Source organism: Saimiri boliviensis, chromosome X (assembly GCF_048565385.1).
Source record: "Saimiri boliviensis isolate mSaiBol1 chromosome X, mSaiBol1.pri, whole genome shotgun sequence".
NCBI classification, from domain to species: Eukaryota; Metazoa; Chordata; class Mammalia; order Primates; family Cebidae; genus Saimiri; species Saimiri boliviensis.
Window position 1 is genome coordinate 59,391,424 of NC_133470.1, and position 25,101 is coordinate 59,416,524.

The window sequence follows — 25,101 nt, forward strand, 5'->3', positions numbered from 1 at the left end:
ACTTTTTTCTGTCATATCACTGACTACTAGTCCATGGATCTACTCCTGCTGTGATACCATAACCAGTTACCTTGCCTATTGTCCTGGGGCTTCCTTCTGTTTTCTGAATCCACTACCCTCAAGTCTATAGTACTCCTGCAGTTGCTGCCAACTTTTTACATCGGTTATCTCCTGTATATTTTTTCTTTTTTTTTTTTTTTTTTTGAGACGGAGTTTCGCTCTTGTTACCCAGGCTGGAGTGCAATGGCGCGATCTCAGCTCACCGCAACCTTCGCCTCCCGGGTTCAGGCAATTCTCCTGCCTCAGCCTCCTGAGTAGCTGGGATTACAGGCACGTGCCACCATGCCCAGCTAATTTTTTGTATTTTGAGTAGAGACGGGGTTTCACCATGTTGACCAGGATGGTCTCGATCTCTTGACCTCGTGATCCACCCGCCTCGGCCTCCCAAAGTGCTGGGATTGCAGGCTTGAGCCACCGCGCCCAGCCTTGTATATTTTTTCTTATATTAGTCTGATTCATCTGCTTTCAATCTCTCAAAGATTTTGTGGTTTCTGATCCACCAGTTATGGATTCACAGGACGTTGGTGGCTTTCCCACTTGACAGCCTCTTCAAAGATTTTTAGGGGCTCTAAAGGAATTTTACTCAATTGCTTTAGAGGATTTTACATATATATTCTGTGTTGCCCATCTTAGCTTCAGAGCTTCAATTTCATTTGTAAAATAGGATTTGAATATAGTCTCCAATAGAGTTGTGGGAATTAAGTGAACTCATATTTGTAAAACATTTAATGCAATTCTTAGTAAATGCTAGCCACTTCATAATTACCAATTCTATCATCTATGTTTTTACTTGCTCTGAATGTGGCTAATGAGGAATATGGGGCGCTACTGATATTTATATACAATCTCAGCTGAACTAAGATTCCCAGGAGCTTGCTAAGGTGCTTGACAAGATTTGAGGTAGATTTTGAGGGTAAAAGAGACTTTTAGGGCTATGGCTTATACCAGCAGAATTAACTTTTCTTTGGCTACCAAACTGCCATTGTCAAAGGCAAGTCCTCCACTGTTAGAGGGAATCATTTTCTACTTATCAAGAACTAAGAAAGTTGCTAACCCCTCTGGAATATTTTCAGAGGGTTGATATGGCCTGGCAGAATATTGTTACATGTTACATTACTGTGGGTTCGGGGAAAGGAGGTGTACCCAAGTGTCAGGTTTGATTCGTGAGGCAAATAAGTTTATGACAGAATCACAGTTGAGTCTTACATCAAGTCTCAAATGCCAAGAGCTGAAAGGAAGCTAGTAAGAAAACAGGAGATAGGTATATAGGAAGCAGACAGCAGATGGAAAGATTTTGGACTTGTCAGATTTAGAAGTACATATTAGAAAAATCCAAGAAGAAATAGGAAAGTCAGGACAAGAGCTTAGAGCAACGACTGGGCTAGAGATAAATATTTGAAATCCGTGGGTAGGAAAGTTGTGCAGAGAAAGACTAGAAAATGAAAGAGCCAATAGTAAATATTAAATAATATTAATAAATACTAAATATGAGTGAGAAACACTCATTTTAAGGGCCAAAGTTAAATGAGTCAGTGAGAAGTTGAAGAGATACTGGAGAATCTAGATTACCAAGGTAAGAGTTTTTAAAAGCAAGGACTGTCACCTATGTCGTATGCTTCAGCGTGACTACTGAGAAGAGGTAAATAGATTTGTCCATTGAGGGTTTTGGTGATCTTTGTCAGAGCAGTGTCAGTCAAGTGGTGATTAGCTACCATTCTAAATGTGGTGTTTATCCTTTCCATTAATTTCTTTATTCTTACATCCTTTAATGATATGTAGTGACATTTTGCATGTTTCTCAACTTAAAGGGTTTCATGGCATATGTGTCTTCTGTAACTGATTTTTTTCCCTCGACATTATGTTTGTGAGACTAATTCATCTTGATAATATAGCTCCATTCTAATAGGTTTTGTTAACTAGAGCCTTGAGTTTTCTTGGTACCAAATTGTATCAGTAAGAAGAAAATTACCTCTGCCAATATTTATTCCTTTATTTAATTCTCTTAGGTTTATTAGCAGTGAGAAGAATGTTAGTGGATATACCCTGGACTAGTAAAGGTGCTTTCCTCAGGGGAATCTAGTTTCTGATTGCAATCAGAATGATTTTAATGTTGTTTTATTTGGAATGATAATTGCTATTGGTATTGGTAAATCGTATTTAATTCTTTTAGTTCTAGAAAAGATTATTTAAGTACAAATTGTCTATTTAGCAACTCTGTTCATTAAAGTCCTGTTCTAAGTGTTCTGCTGGTTCTTTTTGGCTTCTGGGTCCCTTTAGGTGTATTGTTATTACCCTTAGTCTGCTCTCTGGGGCTCAAGTTTAATGCTGGGGTATCTGAAGTCATAGCAGCCCGGTGAGTGGGAAAAGCACAATGATTTCTGCCCATGAGCTAGCCGGCATATTGCCAGTCAGCTTGTCAGATCCATGAGGAGGCATCAGGAGGAGGCCTCTCTGTACTCTTGTTTCCTTGTGCTATCTTTGTCTCAAGGTAGAGAAGACTCAATCCGTCTCATTGTTTTCTTAGCATTTTCAGGTGGAGAAACCTGGCACACTCACATACACAGTATTAACTTTCCCCCTAGGAGTTCAGAGTGGTATGGGCCAAGCCTTTACCATGGACCATGCTTTCATCCTTGCACTTTGGCTCTGCTACACCAAACTCATACATGTAAATAGCACCCAGGGCTTTCGTCTGTTCCAGAGATGAAAAATTCTACATCATTCTTCACTCTCAGGTCTCAGACCCATCCTGCAACCTACTTTCTCGGCTGGCCTCAGCACCTACTTGGCTCAAGAACAGTCAGTGAATCAGGTTTGGGAATAGAGGTGATTTGGATTATCTTCAACTTACTATCTTCCCAAAATTCATGTACATTTTAAAAACAGATGCTACCAAACTCCCATGAAGGAATGATGAGATTATTTATTTTCCTAACTTCTCTACTAAATATTATTACCAATTTGATAAGTGATAAATGGTGTCTCACTTTCATTTCTGTAATTATTAATGAAGTTGAACACACTTTTATATTTTTAGGCCATTTATATTCCTGATTAAATTACCTTTTCAAAGTATTTCTCTTCCTTCAGTCAGTGTGAGTGCTATACATTTCCTGTTAAATTTATCCCTATTTTTTTGTTGTGATTTTGAATATAAAACATATTTAGGCAACTGCCAGATAGATTATAAATAGATTACAGATGGATAATATTATATGTATATTATACTTCAATTGAGTAATCTGCCTATTAATTACACTTCATATTATACATAATGATATGAAGTCATCATTATATAGTTCAATGAATGTTCACAGTATGAAATACATACATGTAAATAGCATCCAGTTGAAGAAACAATATTCTAAGCATCCCAGAAGTGCCATTTGTGCTCTCTCTAGTCACTCTACTCTTCCCCAAAGAGTAGCCACTGTCCAGACTTTTAGTCCTAGATTAGTTTTGTATTATGGACTCCCTCATGTCTGACTTCTTTCACTCAGTGTAAGGTCTCCAGAGAAAATACAGGATGCCTAGTTAAATTTGAATTTCAGATAAGTGACAAATCATTTTGTATGGAATATACTTATATTAGAAATGATTTGTCATCTATCTGAAATTCAGATTTAACTGGATGTTCTTTTTTTTTTTTTAATTGCATTTTAGGTTTTGGGGTACATGTGAAGAACATGCAAGATTGTTGCATAGATACACACATGGCAGTGTGGTTTGCTGCCTTCCATCCCCTCACCTGTATCTGTCATTGGATGTTCTATATTTTTTACTTTTACCAAACTGATAACCCTAACTCAACATTATGCTTGTGAGGTTTATCTATAGTATTGCATGTAGTTGTAGTTTGTTTATTTTTCATGACTAGATAGTATTCCACTGATGAATATACCACAATGTGTATATCCTTTCTACTGTTGGATGGGCATTTGGGTAATTTCAAGTTTGGATTTATTATGAATAATGCTATGAATATTCTTGTACAGTATTTTTGGTGAACATACGGACCTAAATTCCTTTAATCCTGAATCTTCCTATAACTGCTATCCTATCTCCTTCTCTTTAGACTCAAGCTCCTTAAAAAAGTTTATACTGCTTAGCCATACATGTGATTAACTCTTAGTTTCACCTCTTTGGTGGCCCATAGCATACATGTAGAACATTGCATAAGTCACGTCATGTATCTAGTTTAATAAATGATTATAAAGTAAACATCTGTGTAACTACCACTCAGGTTGAAAACAAAACACTTCTAGCACCCACGCATACCCTTCCGAGATCATGATCCCCTTCCTTCTCTCTCCAGGTATCAATTCTTCTGACTTTTGTGATGTCAATTCCCTTGCTTTTTTTTTTTTTTTTTTTTTTTTGAGACAGGGTCTCACTCTGTTGCTCAGGCTGGAGTGCAGTGGCACAATCATAGCTCACTGCAGCCTCAACCTCCTGGGCTCAAGCAATCCTCCTGAATAGCTAGGACCACAGGCACATGTCACCATGCCCAGCTAATTTTTAATTTTTTCTAGAGACGGGATCTCCCTATATTGCCCAGGCTGGTGGCTCCACCAGTTCTTCCTGCCTCAGCCTCCCAAAGTGCTGGAATTACAAGTGTGAGCTACCACACCTGGCCCCCTTTCTTTCTTTTTTTTTTCGAAATGGAATCTCGCTTCATCACTCAGGCTGGAGTGCAGTGGTGTGATGTTGGCTCACCACAACATCTGTCTCCTGGGTTCAAGCAATTCTCCTGCCTCAGCCTCCCAAATAGCTGGAATTACAGGTGTGTGCCACCATGCCGAGCTAATTTTTGTATTTTTAGTAGAGACGGGGTTTCACCATGTTGACCAGGCTGGTCCTGAACTCCTGACCTCAGGTGATCTGCCCACCTCAACCTCCCAAAGTGCTGGGATTACAGGCATGAGCAACCATGCCCAGCATCCACTTGCTTTCTTGAGAGCAATATCACCTGTGTATATATCCCTAAATAGCATAATAATAGTTTTGTCTATTTTTAAGCTTTATGTAAGTGAAATTATACTATATATAATCTGTTGTGTCTTCATTCCTCCTTTTAAAATGATATTTGAGAGATTTATCTAATATGTTACAGCTATAGTTCATTTCTTTTCATTTTTGTATAGTAATCTATCATTTGACTGTACCACTATTTATTCTTTCTGTTGTTGATGGATATTCCATTTCTTTCCAGTTTTGTCAACAATACCCATATGAACCTTCTTGTTTATGTATCTCGATGCATATTTATAAGAATTTTCTAGGATATGTACCTAGAAGTAGAATCACTGGGTTATAGGGTACATATATACCAAATTGTCTTTCAAAGTTTGTTACAATGCATAAGAATCCTAATTGCTCTATATCCACTGTTTTGTGCGACTTTTTTTTTTTTTGAGATACGAGTTTCACTCTTGTTACCCAGGCTGGAGTGCAGTGGCGCAATCTCAGCTCACCGCAACCTTCACCTCCTGGGTTCAGGCAATTCTCCCGCCTCAGCCTCCTGAGTAGCTGGGGTTACAGGCACACGCCACCATGCCCAGCTAATTTTTTGTATTTTTTAGTAGAGATGGGGTTTCACCATGTTGACCAGGATGGTCTCGATCTCTTGACCTCGTGATCCACCCGCCTCGGACTCCCAAAGTGCTGGGATTACAGGCTTGAGCACCGCACCCGGCCTTGTGCGAATTTTTAATTTTTGCCAATATAGTAGATGTGGAATGATACTTTATTATGGTTTTAATTTTCATTTCCTCAGTTACTAATGGGGTTGATCACCTTTTCATATGTTTAATCACCATGTGTATTTTCAGTAAAATGCCTGTTCAAGTCTTGCTCAATTTTCTATTAAATGTCTTTTTCTTACTCATTAAAAGTAGTTTTCTTTTTTTGAAAAAGAATCTCACTTTGTCACCGAGGCTGGAGTGCAGTGATGCGATCTTAGCTCACTGCAACCTCTGCCTCCTAGGTTCAAGCAATTCTCCTGCCTCAGCCTCCCTAGTAGCTGGGATTACAGGCACTTGCCACCACACCCGGCTAGTTTTTGTATTTTTAGTAGAGATGGGGTTTCACCATGTTGGCCAGACGGTCTTGAACGCCTGACCTCGTGATTCGCCCGCCTCCCAAAGTGCTGGGATTATCGGTGTGAGCCACCACACCTGGCCTAAAAGTAATTCTGAATAAACTATAGATTCTAGTCATTGGTCAGTTATATTTATCGCTTAATCTCCCCACCCTTTATGTTTTGCACACATCTTCTCCCTCCTCTCTGGCTTGTCTTTTCACTTTCTTTCCATTGATGATAATTTTGTGTCTTAAGAAATCCTTTAGTATGCCAAGATCTTAAAGATGTTTTTCTATGTTATCTAATAAAGCCTTTACAGTTTTGCCTTTCACAGTTAAGTCTTTAATCCACCTAGAACTGTTTTTTTATACATGGTATGATGCAGGGTCCAGTTTTGTTTTTCTATATAAATACCCATTTGTCCTAGCACCGTTTATTAAAAAGTCCATTCTTTCCCTACTGATAAGAAGTGCCATGTCTTTCATATATTAAGTACCTAAATATACCTTAGTCTGTTTCTGAGTATTCTATTAAATCAAAATTAAATCTGAGTGTTTTTCCCTGTAGAAATCTTATACATCTTTTGTTCTATTCTTAGGTAATTTATATTTTGACAGTATTGCAAGTGATATTTTTAAAACTTTTTATTGAAGTATAATGTACAAATAGAAAAGTACACCTACCATAAGTGTGTAGCTTGCTGCATTTTCACTAACCGGACAAACCCATGTGACCAGCATAAATAGAATCTTTAAAAATTATATTTTGTAACTTTGTTTTTGGTGTGTGGAAAATAAAATTTATTTAATATTGATTTTGTATCTTGCAACCTCATTCACTCTCTCAGTAGTCTGTCTTTATCTACCTTGCCAAAACCACTATGTAAGAGATATCCAGGGATATCTTAATTACCAGAACTAATGAGGTTTTTCAATGCCCATCTTACCCAACCTTTCTGTGGCATTAACACTTGAAAATTCTCTTTTGAAACTCTTAACTTGGCTTGTAAATCCTCACTATTCTAGTTCTTTTCCCAGCTCAAATTATTACTTTTCAGTCTCTTTTGCTTTTTCTTCTTACTGATCCATTAGTCTAATTGCACCCAGCATGATTTTCCCATTTAGGAATGAGTACTCATTACCTGCTGTTAGTTCTTCCTTAGCATCATGGTAGAGATGCACTCACTTCCAGTCTGTTCCTGCCACCTCTACGGGGTCCATGCCCTCACCCTGCACATCTCAACAATAACCTAACTTTTTGACTCCTAGAAAGCATTAGATTCTAAATACCATAGCTAGGCTAATCTTAAAATACCTTTTGATCAAGGGGATACATGCACCCTCATGTTTATTGCAGCATTATTCACAATAGCAAAAATTTGGAATCAACCTAAGTGTCCATCAACAGATGAATGGATAAAGAAAATGTAGCATATATACACAGTGGAATACTATTTGGCCATAAAAAAGAAAGAAATCCTGTCATTTGTAGCAACATAGATGGAACTGGAGGTCATTATGTTAAGTGAAATAAGCCAGGCACAAAAAGACAAATATTGCATATTCTCATTCATACGTGGGAGCTAAAAACGTGGGTATCATGGAGGTAGAGAGTAGAATGATAGTTACCAGAGGCCAACAAGGGTGTGGGGGTAGAAACAGAGGTGAAGAAGAGAGAGGTTGCTTAATGGATATAAACATACAGTTAGATGGGATAAGTTTTAATGTTTGATAGCAGAGTAGGGTGATGAGTGAATAGCATTGTATTGTACATTTCAAAATAACTAGAAGGGAGGAATTGAAATGTTCCCAACATATAGAAATGATAAGTGCTCAAGGCGATAGATACCCTAAATACCCTGACTTGATCATTATACTTTCTATTCATGTAACAAAATATGATATGTATCCCTAAATATGTACAAATATTGTATATCAATAAAAATACATACATAAATTACATATGTAACTTTAAAAATGCCATTTTGTACATGGCACCTCACCTGAATAGAACTTTGAAGTAGCTACTTACAAGATGAAGTCTAAAAAACATAGCCAAGTCTTCCAGACCCTTCATACCCTGGTCCCAAGTCTACCTCCTCGACTATCTTTCACAGCTTCCCTACCCACTCTCCATGCCAGCTATCTGGTCCCCACAACATGCTCAGCTAATTCTGGTTTCTGCACACTTTCATCACAGCCGTCTCCTCTTCTTGCCCAGAATGTAGTGTTCTACAAACACGCATTCAAACTATCTACAACTTAGCCACCGTTCAAGGCCCAACTTAAGTCTTGGGGTTTTTGACATTGCCTTTTTAAACCATGTTATCTTCTAATGTATTTTTTCTCCTCTGAAATTTCTCTAGTACCATAGGACTACATTGTCGTTTTCTGATACCTCTGTATTTCTAGTTTAATTTCCCACCATTTTCCCACAAACTACAAGATTCCAGCCATAGCAGTCTACTCATTGTTTTTCCAAACAGTTCTGTTGTTTCAGATCTCTGTGCCAATACTCCTGTGTGTAAAACTGGTTTTCCTGTCTTCAGTCAGATACCTTTTCAAGCCATCAACCAAACAGCAGCCAGGGTATTCTTCCTAAACTGTATCTCTCTGCTAAGAGCTCTTCTAGGGCTCCTCAGTTTGCACCATCCTGCTTCATTATGGCCTTCATGCTCTAGCCTTCCCTCCCTGGCTAGCTTTTCCTCTCCCCACTCTTTCCTTACAATCTGTTTAGCCATACTAAGTGCGCCTCGTACTCTGTCATCTAAGTGTCTTTGTACGTTCTGTTCCCTCTGAGGAAGTGCCTTCCCTCTATATTCATGTGGCTCATTCAATTTTGTGCTCAGTCTCAATTTCATCCCGTTGAAGAAACTTTGTTTGACCACCTCAGTTCCCCCAGTGCAGATTAGATACCCCTTATCTAGTGCTTACCTCTTTTCTACACTAATACTGCCCCAACCCTGTATTACAGTCATCTCTTTACCTGTCCGACTCCCCCCCGTAGACAGCAAGCCAATCAAAGGCAAGAACTGGGTCATATTTATCTTTGAATCCCTAGGCCCTGGCATAGCACCTGACATGCCATAGGACTTCACTGAATGCCTGGGTTCTTTCTCCTTTTTGTTCTGCCTGGTAGCTCCTACTAACATTTCAATTCACAATTCAGATGTTACCCGCCTATGAAACCTCTACTCTGGGTCAAGATCTTTCCATAAATTCATGCTCACATTGTGGGTTTTTTTCTAACATTTATACATGAAGATTTTCAAAGATACTTCAAAGTTGAAAGATTTTGCAATACCCTTATACCTATAGTAAAATTAACATTTTACTATATTTGCTTTATCACATATCTGTCCATCTATCCATTCATCAATCTGTATTCATTTTAAAAACACATTTTAAAGTAAATTGCACATGTTAATATACTTCTTCCTAACTACTTCAGTTTGCATATCGTTAACTGGCATTTAATATTTATTTATTTATTTATTTATTTATTTATTGAGATGCTGTCTTGCTCTGTTGCCCAGGCTGGAGTGCAGTGGCATGATCTTGGCTCACTGCAACCTCCAGCTATGGGATTCAGACAATTCTTCTGCCTCAGCCTCCCAAGTAGCTGGGACTTTAGGCATGTACCACCATACCCAGCTAATTTTTGTGTTTTTAGTAGAGACGGGCTCTCACCATGTTGGCCAGGCTGGTGTCAAACTCCTGACCTCAGGCGATCTGCCTGCCTTGGCCTTCCAGAGTGCTGGGATTACAGGCATGAACTACCACAGCCGGCCAATATATATATTCTCAATATAAGATATACAATGGAAAGCACAAATTTTAAGTGTATATTAGCTGGGTTTTGACAAATGCATTTACCCAAAAGCCTGTAACCCAAAGCCTCATCAAGATACAGACAGTTACCTCTTTCTCATAGTGTTCTTTCTTTTCATGTAATTATTTAATTATCTGTTTCCCCCATTAGACTTTGAGTTCCTTGAAAGCAGAAACCATTTCTTATTTTCCTGCTAACTGTGCCCAGCACTGTGCCTTACACACAGTAGGTATTCTATAACTGTTGTCTGGCTAGAAGAATAAATGTGTACTTTATTCCTGGAATATTAGTATGTGTCTTTACTCATTCTCTTTTCTCACCTTTCAGATCCAGAAGTTAGCTTAGTCATGTCATGTTTCTGTCTTAAATACTTCTGACTTCTATATCCTTTATCCCTTTTCCAGTGCCACAGGTCTCAGAGATCTGTCATCTGAACTATTAAAATTACCTTCTAAATGATTTCTTTCCTTTTTTCAAGTTTTTTAACTTTTTATTTGCATATTTTAAAAATTGTGCATTCTAGTAACTAAAATCATTTGAACAAAAAAAACGAATGGTAAAGGGTTTTTTAAACACCAGTTTTTTATTCCCAAGTTCACCTTGCAAATGACTATCAAAGTAATACTTACATTTATTTTTCTTTTGAGACAGGGTCTCACTCTGTTGCCTAGGCTGGAGTGCAATGCTATGATCATGGCTCACTGCAGCCTCAACCACCTGGGCTGAAGCCATCCTTGCACCTCAGCCTCCCGAGTAACTGGGACTACAAGTGTATGCCACTGTGCCCAGCAAATTTTTGTAGTTTTTGTAGAGACAGGGTTTTGCAGTGTTGCCCAGGCTGATTGTGAACTCCTGGACAAAGTAATACTTATAAAATCCAAAGTTCATCATGTTTACATTCTCTTTAAAACCTTTCATTTGTTTCCCATTGTCTACAACAGATTTTAATCTTCCTTGTTTTTAAAGCAGATGAGCTATTTTTTAAATAATATCTTACAACAAATTCTAACATTTGAAATAGATTAAAAAACATTTTAAATTCATGTAAATTTATAAGTTCAAATGTATAACATTGTCAATATTAAAGCTATAAGAATATTATAACTATTGTTATGATCACAATTTCTTTCTTGTTTTCTTAAGACATAGTCTCACTCTGTCACCCAGGCTGGAGAGCAGTGGCACAATGTTGGCTCACTGCAGCCTTGACCTCCCAGGCTCAAATGATTCTCCTACCTCAGCCTCCTAAGTAGCTGGGACTACAGGTGCACATCACCATGCCCAGATAATTTTTGTATTTTAGGTAGAGGTAGGATTTCACCACGTTGCCCACGCTGGTCTTGAACTCCTGGGCTCAAGCAATCCACCTGCTTCAGCCTCCCAAAGTGTTGGGATTACAGATGTCAGCCACCATGCCTGGCCATTATTTTTCTTTATTTTTTTATTTCAACAGTTTTGGGGTAGAAGTGGTTTTTGGTTACATAGATAAGTGGTGAAGTTCTTTAGTGGTGATTTATGAGATTGTAATGTACCCGTCACCTGAATAGTGTACACTGTACCCAATATGTAGTCTTTTATCCCTTACCTCCATCAAACCTTCCCCACCCAGAGTCCCTAAAGTCCATTATGTTATTCTTATGCCTCTGTGTCCTCGTAGCTTAGCTCCCACTTATAAGTGAGAACATGCAATAGTTGGTTTTCCATTCCTGAGTTACTTCATTTGTAATAACAGCCTCCAGTTCCATCCAAGTTGCTGCAAAAGACATTATTTTGTTCCTTTTCTGGTAGAGTAGTAGTTAATATGTATATATACCACATTTTCTTTATCCACTGGTTGATCGCTGGGCACTTGGGTTGGTTCCATATTTTTGCAATTGCTAATTGTACTGCTATAAACAGTGCATTTGCGTGTCTTTTTCATATAATAACTTCTTTTCCTTTAGGTAGATTCTCAGTAGTGGGATTGCTGGATTGAATGGTAGTTCTACTTTTAGTTCTTTAAGGAATCTCCATACTGTTTTCCATAGTGGTTGTACTAATTTAAATCCCCACCAGAAGTATAAAAGTGTTCCCTTTCTACCACGTCCACGACAACATATATTGTTTTTTGACTTTTTAATTATGTGGCCATTCTTACAGGAGTAAGGTGGTATTTCATTGTTTTAATTTTCATTTCCCTAATGATTAGCAATGTGGAGCAGTTTTTCATATGTCTATTGGCTGTTTGTATATCTTCTTCTAAAAAGTGTTCATGCCCTTTGCCCTCTTATTAGGTGGGATTATTTGTTTTTTTTTCTTCCTGATTTGCATTCCTTGTAGATCTGGATATTAGTTCTTTGTCAGGTGCGTAATTTGTGAATATTTTCTCCCACTCTATGGGTTGTAACAGTCACTTTTCAAAAGAAGACACACACGTGACCAACAAGCATATCAAAAAGTGTTCAGCCTCACTAATCATTAGAGAAATGCAGATCAAAACCACAGTGAAATACTATCTCACACCAGTCAGAATGGCTCTTTTTAAAAAGTCAAAAAATAACAGATGATGGCGAGGTTGTGGAGAAAAGGGAATACTTATCTACTGCTGGTGGGAATGTAAATTAGTTCAGCCATTGTGGAAAGCAGTGTGGTGATTTCTCAAAGAACTTAAAACAGAATTGCCATTCAACTCAGCAATACCATTATTAAATACTCTGTGTCCTCACCCAAATCTCAGTAATCTCCATATGTCAAGGGAGGAACCTGGTGGAAAGTGATTGGATTATGAGGGAGCAGTTTCCCCCATGCTGTTCTCTTGATAGTGAGTGAGTATCAGGAAATCTGATGGTTTTAAGAGTGGCAGTTTTTCCTGTGCTCACACTTCACCTCTCTCCTGCTGCCTTGTGAAGAAGGTGCCTGCTTCCCCTTTTGCCATTATCATAAGTTGCCTAAGGCTTCCTCAGCTATGCAGAACTGTGAGTAAATTAAACCTCTTATCTTTTGAAATTCATAAATTACCCAGTAATTTCTTTATAAATTACCCAATCTCAGGTATGTCTTCATAGCAGTGTGAAAATGGACTAATATAGTAAATTGCCCCACAGAGAGTGGGGCCGTGCTATAAACATACTTGAAAATGTGGAAGCAACTTTGGAACTAGGTAAGAAGCAGAGGTTGGAACAGTTTGGAGGACTCAGAAGAAGACAGGAAGATGTGGGAAGGTTTGGAACTTCCTAGAGCATTGTTGAATAGTTTTGACCAAAATGCTGATAGTGACATGAGCAATGAAGTCCAGGCTGAGGTGGTCTCAGATGGAAATGAGGAGTTTGTTGGGAACTGGAATAAAGGTGACTCTTGCTATGCTTTAGCAAAGAGACTTGTGGCATTTTGCCCCTGCCTCAGAGATCTGTGGAACTTTGAACTTGAGAGAGATGTTTTAGGATACTGGTGGAAGAAATTTCTAAGCAGCAAAGCATTCAAGAGCTTGGAAAATTTGTAGCCTGACCATGTGACAGAAAAGAAAAACCCTTTTTTCTGGGGAGAAATTCAAGCTGGCTGCATAAATTTGCATAAGTAAGGAGGAGCAGAACGTTAATCACCAAGACAATGGGGAAAATGTCTCCAGGGCATGTTAGAGACCTTCATGGCAGCACCTCCATCACAGGCCTGGAGGCCTAGGAGGAAAAAATGGTTTCCTGGGCTGGGCCCAACCCTCCCCTCCCCTCCCCTGCAGCCTTAGGACTTGCTGCCCTGCATCCCAGTTGCCCCAGCTCTAGCTGTGCCTAAAAGGGGTCCAGAGGGTGCAAGCCCCAAACCATGACAGCTTCCACATAGTGTTGGGCCTACAGGTGCACAGAAATCAATAACTGAGTTTGGGAACCTCCACCAAGATTTCAGAGGATGTATGGAAACACCTGGATGTCCAGACAGAAGTTTGCTGAAAGGACAGGGCCCTCATGGAGAATCTCTCCTCTGGCAGTACAAAAAGGAAATGTGGGATTGGAGCTCCCACACAGAGTCTCTACTGGGGCACTCCTCATGGAGCTATGAGAAGAGGGCCACCATCTTCCAGACCCCAGAATGGCAGATCCACCGACAGCTTGCACTATGCACCTGGAAAAGTCACAGACATTCAACCCCAGCCCATGACAGCAGCTGGGAGAGGGGCTGTACTCTGCAAAGCCCCAGGGGCAGAGCTGCCCAAGGCCATGGGAACCCACGTCTTGCATCAGCATGACCTGGATGTGAGACATGAAGTCAAAGGAGATCATTTCGGAGTTTTAAGATTTAATGACTGCCTGGTAGATTTTAGACTTGCATGGGCCCTCTGGCCCCTTTGTTTTGGCCAATTTCTCTCATTTGGAACTGGAGCATTTACCCAATGCCTGTATCCCATTGTACATAGGAAGTAACTAACCTGGTTTTGATTTTACAGGTTCATGGGCAGAGGGAACTTGTCTCAGAGGATATTTTAGACTGTGGGCTTTTGAATTAATGCTGAAATGAGTTAAGACTTTGGGGAGCTGTTGGGAAGGCATGATTGGTTTTAAAATGTGAAAAGACATGAGATTTGGGAGTTGTCAGGGGCAGAATGATATGGTTTGGCTCTGTGTTCCCACCCAAATCATCTCAAATGGTAGTCCCTATGTGTCAAGGGAGGAACCTGGTGAGAGGTGATTGGATTATGGGGGCAGTTTCCCCCATGCTGTTCTCTTGATAGTGAGTCTCATGAGATCCGATGGTTTTAAAAGTGGCAGTTTTTCCTGTGCTTGCACTTGCCCTCTCTCTCCTGCCCCTTTATGAAGAAGGCGCCTACTTCCCCTTCTGCGATGATTTTAAGTTTCGTGAGGCTTTCACAGCCATGCAGCACTGTGAGTCATTTAAAACTCTTTCCTTTATAACTTACCCAGGCTTGAGTATGACTTTATAGCAATATGAAATGGACTAATACAATATCCAAAGGAAAATAAATAATTCTACCATGAAGACACATGCACATGTATGTTCATTGAAGCACTACTCACAGTAACAAAGACATGGAATCAACCTAAATACCCATCAACAATAGACCAGATAAAGAGAATGTGGTATGTATACACCATGGAAGACTATGCAGCTGTAAAATAAAACAAGATCATGTCCTTCGCAGCAACATGGATGGAGTTGAAGGCAATTATCCTAAGCAAACTAACACAGGAACAGAAAACCAATTATGCATGTTCTCACTTATAAGTGAGAACGTTAAGAACACATGGACACAAGGAGGGGAACAGCAAATACCATGTCCTATTTGAGGGTGACGCATGAGACGGGGAGGATCAAAAAACTACCTGTTGGGTACTATGCTTATAACCTGAGTGACAAAATAATCTATATACCAAGCCCCTGTAACATGCAATTTACCTGTGTAAACAAACATGCAAATGTACTCCTGAACTGAAAATAAAAGTTAATGAATAAATAAAAATGGTTAAAATGGTAAATTTTATGTTATGTATATTTTACCACAATAAAAAATAATACGTAAAACAAACTCCAAATTGTATTTGTAGAAACTCAGGTGTCTCTGTGGCTCCCTAAATTATCCCCAAGGTTCTGAGTACAATTTGAAAAACACAGTCCTATCGGATAAATACAAATACTTGGCCATGACATATAAGGCCCTTTATGATCTGTTCCTAGCTGTTCCCTGGCCTCATTGTTTATCTCTCTCCATCTCATAACTTGCATTGTACTCATAGTGAACTACTTATAGTTCCTAAATGTATAGTGTTCTCTCACAAACATGTGCCTTGGCATATGCCACTTCCTCTGCCTAGAATGCTGTTTACACTCTTCTTTCCTACTCTTCCCTCCTTCATTGTTATTGTCCTAGTCATCCTTCACATTTCAGCTCTAACTTGAATTCTTCTCTGAAGCTGCCTTTTACCTTCCCAGGTAAAGTTTACCACTCTCTCTTAAGAGAACCCATTTTAACCCCGCATATCTCTTCCTCTAACATTGTATTTGCAATTATTTATTTGTTTGTATCTCTCTCTCCCTTTAGACTATGAACTCATTGAGAGTAGGGATTTTGACTTATTCATCTTTGTGTCTCTACTATGTAGCACGATGAATAAAGAATTTGGATGTGTGGGGTGAATAAAGAGGAATTATCCAACATGACTCAGCTTTGCTGTTGGTTAGGTGACAGGTTAGATGGTTAGACAATTGAAACAAACAGTGCTGGAAGTGGAATAGGTTTGCACGGAAAAATAAATTCTGTTTTGTTCAGTGTTTTTGTGCAATGCCACATGGGCACAGTCCACTAGAGGGATTTAGTAGGTAGTCATAATACGGATTTGGACATCAAGAAAGAGTTCTAGTTTGAACATATGTATTTAGGGAGTTGTTAGCATATAGGTATTTATTGGAACTCTAGGCATGGCTGAGATCCCACAAAGAGAGTGTATATGATAAGAACAGAGCTTAAGACAGTTCCAGAGAATATCAACATTTAATGGGCAAATATAGAAAGCATATCCCATAAGGTAGACAGCGAATGATTGAGAATGAAGGACACGGTAATTGCATGGTTCTGGAGAGGAGACTTGAGAGTCCAGGAGTTCTGTATACTATATAGATTTTCTACCACCCCAGTCTTTTTAACCCCAAGGCTCTCCTGTTTCTGCAGAACCTGGTGCCAAGTGAGCAAATTAGTTTCCTTTCCTAGAGCACAGAGATTAAGACTCCATGGACTTTGGACTCATACTGCCTACGTTTGCATTCCGACTGCCACTTATCAACTGTGTGGCCTTGGGCAAGTCACCTAACTTCTTTGTGCCTCAACTTTCATATCTGTCAAAACAGGGATAATTATAATGTCTACTTTATAGGACTTGTGAAAATTGAATTAGTTAATATGTATCAGGTACCTAGAACAGTGCTATAAACACTGTATAAACTTAGCTATTTTTATCATTGTCATTATCATTATTGTCCCTCTGCAGACACTTTAAGTTAAGGCTTATTTCATCTTGCTAAGTCAGTTATTGCTTCTCAATCTGTGCTCTAAAAATATGTTGAAACTTTGTACCTACTAAATTTACCCTCCCTGTGCTCTGTGATCTGGTAGGTTAGTACATTTTTTATTCCTTTTAGTGATGTCTTAGGAGGGAAACCTCCTAAGACATCACAACCTCCGCCTCCTAGGTTCAAGCAATTCTCCTGCCTCAGCCTCCCGAGTAGCTGGGACTATAGGCATGCGCAATCATGCGCAGCTAACTTTTGTATTTATTTAGTAGAGACGGGGTTTCACCATGATGGCCAGGATGGTCTTGATCTCTGGACCTCATGATCCGCCCGCCTCGGCCTCCCAAAGTGCTGGGATTACAGGCGTGAGCCACCGTGCCCAGCCATCATTTTATTTTTTGAAAGCCTTCTTTTTTTTGTTATTTTCCCCTTTAGACATTCTGTTCCTGGAATCCTAAGTATCTTTTTTCCTGATTTTTAGAAATTATTTTCTTAAAGCCTAGGACACTGATATCTGACTGTGTTCTTTGGTACCCTTCCATCATATTCCCATCATTTTACTTCTATGATCAATTCTTCCTTGTGTGTCAACTTGAAGGCCAAAACAGCCATTTTATTCTTCACTTGTAGTATCTTTTGGGTAAATAAACAGTCATCAGAGTAGATAAGGGATTTATCAAGTACTCTGCTTTCAGCCTCATGTGACTTAGTAAGTATCCAGATTATCCAAGTTTTTCTACTCTGTTAATAATGGCTTACATATAGATAGCCCTTTATGAATTGCATTTGACTTTTATCCCAGTCCCATTAGGTAAGATCAGTACTGTCTTGTTTTATGGATAAAGGAAAGTTTCAGTGGCTAGTTCAATATTATACACACTGGTAAGTGGTAGAGGCAGAATTTGAACTAAGATTCTCTCACTCCTAATCAAGTGCCTTTCCTACTCTATTGCCTATCACTGGTTGCCTCTGTCTAAGTTTGTGATCCATTTCAGTAACAGATCATTCCCTTTCTCTTTGACCAGGCAGACCATCTATCATACCATACTTCTGTCTTTCACCCTAATTTACTCAGTCATGCTACCTGCTTTAGGCCCATATATATTTTCTTCACATGTAGAGCAGGGTTTCCCAGCTGTGTCACCATTAATATTTTGGATTAAATAATTGTTTACAGGAAAGGAGGCCGTCCTGTGCATTGAGGATGTTTAACGGCATCTTTGGCCTCTATTCACTAGATGCCAGTAGAACACACACCAGCTCCTAAGTTGTGACAACCAGAATGTCTCCAGATACTGCCAGATGTCCCTTATGAAGCACAATTGCCCTCACTTGAGAACCACTGGATATAGATCTACTTCATTTCTATCCTACCTCATTTTTCTTTTTTCTTACAAATACATTTTTCTGTTCCAGCTGTAAAACCCATTGTAATGTGCCTCCATGATAGCTGTGAAGTTACATTTCTCTTTTAAAGTTAAAATCTCTCCTTTATTATTTATTTGTTGCCATAGTGAACAAACACCCAAAGGTATTGAGTAGTATTTTTTACTCTCTTTACTTGATCTTTTCTCATTCTTACAGAGAGAACTACTTCATTTTTCTTCATAGCTGTCCTTAATCAGAACTTTCAAGTCTCTGCAAATATGTTACTTCCCATCTTTGGGATATATATTCCATCTTTGTCAAGAATTTATCATTTTAATGTCTTAACAACAGGAAATCAAATCCTGTTTTGTGGTGATTTATTTCTAGAGAAACATTCATGTCTCTTAGCTCCTTTCTATTCTTGAGCCCCAACTCTCATTTGAAGAAGGAGGAAAAAAAACAACCACTTTATCCTTAAGTCTATGGTTCTTGCTTAGATCATTGCCATAGATTCTTCTCGGGGTTCACCTGGAATTTTGTTTCATTCCTATGTGAAACTATAGATGGAAGTTTTGCTCAGCAGCATTGAAAAACCTCAGCAGTCTCTCCTTTACATCTAGATGGGATATGGGCCAATAAAATAACACAGTGTTCTGTTTGGCTAAAAAGGGAAGGGAAGGAAAGGAATGGACTAACTAACAAAAGATTTAGTACATGTATTGGCAGGCAGGTTTGATAAATCTCAGCAGGCTTTCCTTCACATCCTAGAGAGGATAAGCAATACCCATTCCAATTGGTAAAATAAGAGAAAAAAGAAAGGGATAATTGAGAAAATTATTTTTGTTTTAGATTAGGGAGATATGAGCATGTGTATGGGCTGTAAAGAAGGGATTAGTGAAGGAAAAAATAAATGGAAGATCTAAGAGAGAGAGAGAAGATAAAGGATCAGGGTCCCAGAGAAATTGGAGGGAATAGAAATAGAGACAGAAGGCAGGACCTTGAAAACAAGGCAGCTATTTCCTCTGAAACAAGGGGAAGGATGAAGGAATAAGTAATAGCAAAAGAAAGAATGTGAGGCGAGGAGAGGGGAGGTTGGGGAGCCCTTTTGGATAACTTTCATGTCTATAAAATATTTGGCGAAATCCTCTACCAGTAGAAAGTGAAGATAGGTTTATATTCTTAAAAATGATGAGTCTGCATAATAGCTGCCATGGTGAATTAGATTAGTTAGATTAGAATGTTAGTAAAGTAGGAATGAGGAAGAAAAGATTGTCAATTGACCCAGGGTTCAGCTAAGGTTAGGTAGCATGTTTATAATGGATCTCACCTATTTGGTTATGCTGTTTCTTCAGTATTGCAGCCTACAAATAAACATACACACACATAGTTGGTTTAACCTATGGTTGAGAATTGACATGGTGAGAATGGTAGATCATATGTCCAGTGAGCTCCTAGGAAAACATAACTGAAATTATCAACCATAGGGTTCAGAGTAGTTGAAGGCCCAGAAGAGGCTGATCTACTAACAGTATTAGAAAGTATCAGTAAATTAGTAGTCAAAAAAATAAAAAAGGGTGAAGAACAGGATCCAAAGAAATGGAAGGATACTAGAATACAGTCAGGAATTTGGAGTTCGGCATCTCATAAATATAATTGTTTCACGTTATAAGGAAGTCCAAAGGATGGCTGTATAAAAGGTAGAGTAGAGCTAACAATAATTACACCATTTGTCTTAGTCCATTTGCGCTGCTATAACAAAATACCTTAGACTGGGTAATTTAGAAACAATATACATTTATCTCTCACAGTTCTGGAGGCTGAGAAATCCAGGATCATGGTGCCAGTAGAATCAATGCCTGGTTAGGACAGACATCCTGGCAGCCTCACATGACAGATGGGGATAAAGGGATAAACAGTGTGTCCACACATGGCAGAAGGGGCCAAAGGGCAAAGGCAACTAGCTAATTCTCTCCAGCCCTCTTATCAGGCACTAATCCCATCATGAGGGCAGATATTTCATGGCCTAATCATCTCCTAAAGATCCTACCTCCTGATATTACTGCACTGGGGACAAAGTTTCAACATGAATTTTGGAGGAGATGGAAACATTCAAACCATAGCATGATTTATTTATCATTTAACTTTGCTTCGTAGATAGTATCTTATTTAATTCACTATCACAACTTAATAAGGTAGGTAGATTTGCCTCATTTTATAAAGGAACTTAAGATCATATCACTAGTCAGTGACAGAGTCAGGATTGTAACCTGTCTGTTTGACACCAACTATGCACTTAACCATTATACTATATAGCTTTTCCACAGTAAGCCTAATAATGGGAAGTTAGGTGCTTTAGCAGGACTTCAGAGGTTATTAGAATGTTTGAAGCAAACCTCAGAATTAAACAAAGTAGAAAATAATCTTTACCTTTTTTAAAGCTACAGTAGGAAAGGTATTCCAGTAGGATATAATGAAAAGAACATAGGACTTGACTGAAATCTTGAGATGGAATCTCAGGCTTACCCCTTACTAGCTGTTTGACCTTAGGCAGGTCATTTAACCTCCGAGCTTGTTTCTTTATAAAATGAGAATGATAGTAAAAATAATGATGACAATATGGTCAAAAAAAAAAAAACCTGTTCATCCAATTTCACAGCATTAATTTAAAGATTATCATAATGGATATAAAAAGTAAATAACTATGCAGATGGTTGTCATGGTGATAGTTATTTATCTATCTGCTTTGTTTCCATGGGAAAGGGCAAGAAGTGCCAGTGGACTCAATCGTACATATCCAACATTTGGACCTTGTCCTTTACTGAAAGAGGCACTCCAAAAAGTGAACAGGATTAAGAAGTTTTCTCTGCTATGAGGACGCAAAGGCATAAGAATGATACAATGGACTTTGGGGACTTGGGGAAAAGGGTGGGAGGGGGTGAGGGATAAAAGACTACAAGGGTGCAGTGTATACTTCTTGGGTGATGGTTGCAGCAAAATCTCACAAATTACCACTAAAGAACTTACTCAGGTAACCAAACACCACCTGTACCCCAATAACCTATAGAAAAATAAAAAATTTTAAATATATATATCTCTCTCTCTCAAAGTTTTCTCAAGATTGATCACTCAATTTTTTAATGGGGTCTTTATTTCTTTTCTCTTTCTCAGAAGAAATGTAGGTATATGTTGAATGCATTACCAAGCAATTTAAATTTCATTTCCTGCTATTAGGTATTAATATTAACCGAGGTCTCCTATGCTTGGGAAATGTAATCAGTGCTCTTGGAGATGACAAAAAGGGTGGATTTGTGCCCTACAGAGATTCCAAGTTGACTCGACTGCTTCAAGGTAAGCCCAAAGTGCCTCTAAAAATAAGAGAGTAACTCATAATGATAGTGCTGAGAAAGCAACGATGAAATGGGTAAAAAGCCAGCTATTTGGGCAATCACATACACGGTTGTCTAATTGATAAATACAAGAGAGTGCTGTTGGCAAACAGGCTTCTAAGATAATGGAAAAATGTCTTCATATATGACCTTGAGAGCCAAGAAATCTGTAGTGCACCAACTGTACTTTGTATTTTGTACCTGAAAATGAATTTGGTTACTGTTTCTTTAATTATTAGTGCTGCTAAACAGAACTCCCTGGAGAGTTAAAATCCACCTAGAGGGGGCATCCTAAGAATGTTTAATTCCACTAGTGGCTCCTAACTTACTTAAGCCAGGCCCCAGTTGTTTTAACCTGATTAACTGCTGAAATCATAGTCTCTTGAGAATGTGGACACATGCAATAGGATTTAAATTTATATCACATCAGAAATCTTAGATATCTATACATATCATATAGTTTCAATATAAAAACACTAAGAACTTTTTCTTATAGCTCTGAATTTTAAGTCACCAACCCGAATGGATGGCTTTGCTTATATCCTACTTATTTGATTTCATTTCCTTTCGCTATTCTTTGTTGTTCTTTTTCAGATTCTCTGGGAGGTAATAGTCATACTCTTATGATAGCCTGTGTGAGTCCTGCTGACTCCAATCTAGAAGAAACATTAAACACCCTTCGCTATGCTGACAGAGCAAGAAAAATCAAGAACAAACCTATTGTTAATATTGATCCCCAGACAGCTGAACTTAATCATCTAAAGCAACAGGTATAAGGGACTTAAAATTTGATGGGAAAAATTATAAGTATGTGAGAGGAATGATAGAGTTTCTGTTTCTCAGTTTCTATCAGAAGTTTAGAGATGTTGGTTAGGCATTATGCTAGTTTGGGGACCTCTGAAAATAACTCCTATTAACATGTTTGCTGTCCATTTAAGATTGGGGGTAGCATTGGAGAGTTCACTGATAAAGAGGAAATGAGCACTGAGAGATGAGATGAGAGGTGTAGACAGGGGCCAAATCCTGAAGTTCCTTATATGACTTGTTAAAGAATTTGAAATTCAACCTGAAAGCTGTGAAGAACCATTGAAGAGTTTTAAGTAGGGAGGGTGAACTGTGATATGTGAAATATGTGAAACACATTTCATATGATGAAATGTGTGTTTTGGGGAGATCACTCTAGCAAGTATAGAGAAAACAGATTAGAGGTGGCCGTGGCTATAAGGAGGAAAATAAGTCAGGCTGTTATAATAACCCAAGTGAGAACTCTGGCTTGAACTAAAGAGAATAGCAGTAGAAATGAAGAGAAGGGGACAAATTAGAGAAAAAAAAACATGAAGGAGGTAGAATGTATAGGGCTTACATGGTAACAAATTTGATGTAGGAAAAGAAGGGTGGGTGCGGAGAGTCAAGGTTGGTTTCTCTTGCTTGGACAACTGAGTAAATAGTAGTGCTAATCACTGAGCCAGAGAATATAGGAGGAAAAATGGGATCAGGTAGGAAAATGGAAATGATGAGTTCAGTTTTGGGCATTTTGAATTTGAGGGGCTTAGGGGATATGTAAATAGAAATGTTTAAACATAGTTTGCTCTACAGGTTTAATGTAGAGAGGTCTCAGCTGAAGGTTTAGATTTGAGAGTCACCAGTATTTAGATGGTATCTGAAGTTATAGAGTGGATGAGATCAGAGGGCCGGGCACATTAAAAGCACGTTAAATAATTGCAGAACAAGCAAATGAAGAAGAGAAAAAGGCCAAAGACAGAATCCTAGGGAATACCAGCACTTAAGGAATAGAGAAAGAAGAGAAGACAACAAGAGAAACTAATAAGGAGTAGACAGGTAGAAAGAAAACCAGTGGTGTCGTGGAAGCCAAGGGAAGAACATTTCAAGGAGGGTTGTCAAAAGTATAAATCTATAGAAAGTGTAGAGTGAGATAAAGATTGAAAAGTGTCCACTGATTTTTATCAACAAGGAGGCTATTGGTGACCTCAGTGAGAAGAGCAGGGGAAAGATAAAAGCAAGATGCTGCAGGATAAATAGATAAATGTAGATAAGGAAGTAGAGGAAGCTGATAAGTTCTTTCAAGAAGACAAGGTGAGAAAAGGCAATAGCCAAGTAGTCAAGGGTCAAGGGATATAGGTTTATGTTTTTAAAATATGGAAGAGACTTAAACAAATGGAAGAACCAGTTGGGAGAGACCAAACCTTAGAATAGGGATTAGTTGAAAAAAGGCTGTCTCTAAGTAGTTGAGATCCTAAATACAAACAAAAAGGGATTCGCATGGAATACTATGCAGCTACAAAAAAGAACAAAATCATGTCCTTTGCAGCAACATGGATGGAGCTGGAGACCATTATTCTTGGCAAGCTAACACAGGATACCAAATACCTCATGTTCTCACTTACAAGTGGGAGCTAAATAATGAGACCACATACACACAAAGAGGGAAACATCAGCCACTGGGCACTATGCTTAGTACCTGGGTGGCAAAATAATCTGTATACCAATTCTATATGACACAAATTTACCTATATAACAAACCTGCACATGTACCCCTGGACCTAAAATAAAAGTTAAAGAGGGATTTGCTTTTGACAATAGAGGAGATACCTGCCCCCAAGACTAGAATAAAAGAGGTTAGGATAGGAAGAATACAGTGACACTACTTTAGAGGCAGGAGAAGGGAAATTGAGGGATTTTTAGCCTGATGGCCTTTATCTTCCCAGTGAAGTATGAGACAAAGTCATCTTCTAAGAGTAAGCAGTCAGATAATAGGGTAGAGGGCTTAAAGAAATCACACAAGGCTTGAAATCATTGTTACCAAAAATGGAAGAGGTACCTGGCTAGGAGCATGAATTGGTGGTATCAATATGACTGGTTGTGCAACAGTTTGGTAGCCCTGGTAGAGGAGCTGAGAAGGCAGGCAAATGGATTGATACAGGCTTGGAAGGGTCAAGTTTTCTTGCCTTCCAACGTCTAGTACTCTTCCCACTGGAAATCTAGTGTTTTCAAATGTCCAGTCTCTCCCTGTCTGGACTTTCTCCTCAATGATAACTGCTATTTAGTTAATCTCTTTGCTTCCTTCGGTCTTCTTTATCTCCTTTCCTCCTAGGGTTCACTGTAGAGAACATAAGTAATTTACCTGTCCATGGTATCATTTGAAGAATAAAATATACTGCTTCTGGCCCCTTATTTGCTTTCATGTTTATTCCTATTACAAAAAAATGCCTTTCTTCCTAATCATTTTTTGCTTATTCATTTCAACAATAAATATTTATTGAACACTATTATGTGTGAGGTACTGTTTTGGGATACAGTACTGAGCAAAGCAGACATAGTTTCTGCCTTCATGGAACTTGTTGCCTAGCATGAGAGACAAACACT

General features: G+C 38.7%; 1 protein-coding gene across 3 annotated transcripts in view; it reads left to right on the forward strand.

The window, feature by feature from the left end:
- The window catches only part of KIF4A (kinesin family member 4A), a 130,912-nt gene that overhangs the window by 24,155 nt on the left and 81,656 nt on the right, over positions 1–25,101 (forward strand). For all 3 annotated transcript variants that reach the window (XM_003943074.4, XM_074392277.1, XM_074392278.1), the window contains 2 exons: positions 21,563–21,679; positions 22,312–22,487. In XM_003943074.4, the coding sequence (XP_003943123.1) occupies positions 21,563–21,679; positions 22,312–22,487 (293 nt within the window). The remainder of the gene's footprint in view (positions 1–21,562; positions 21,680–22,311; positions 22,488–25,101) is intronic.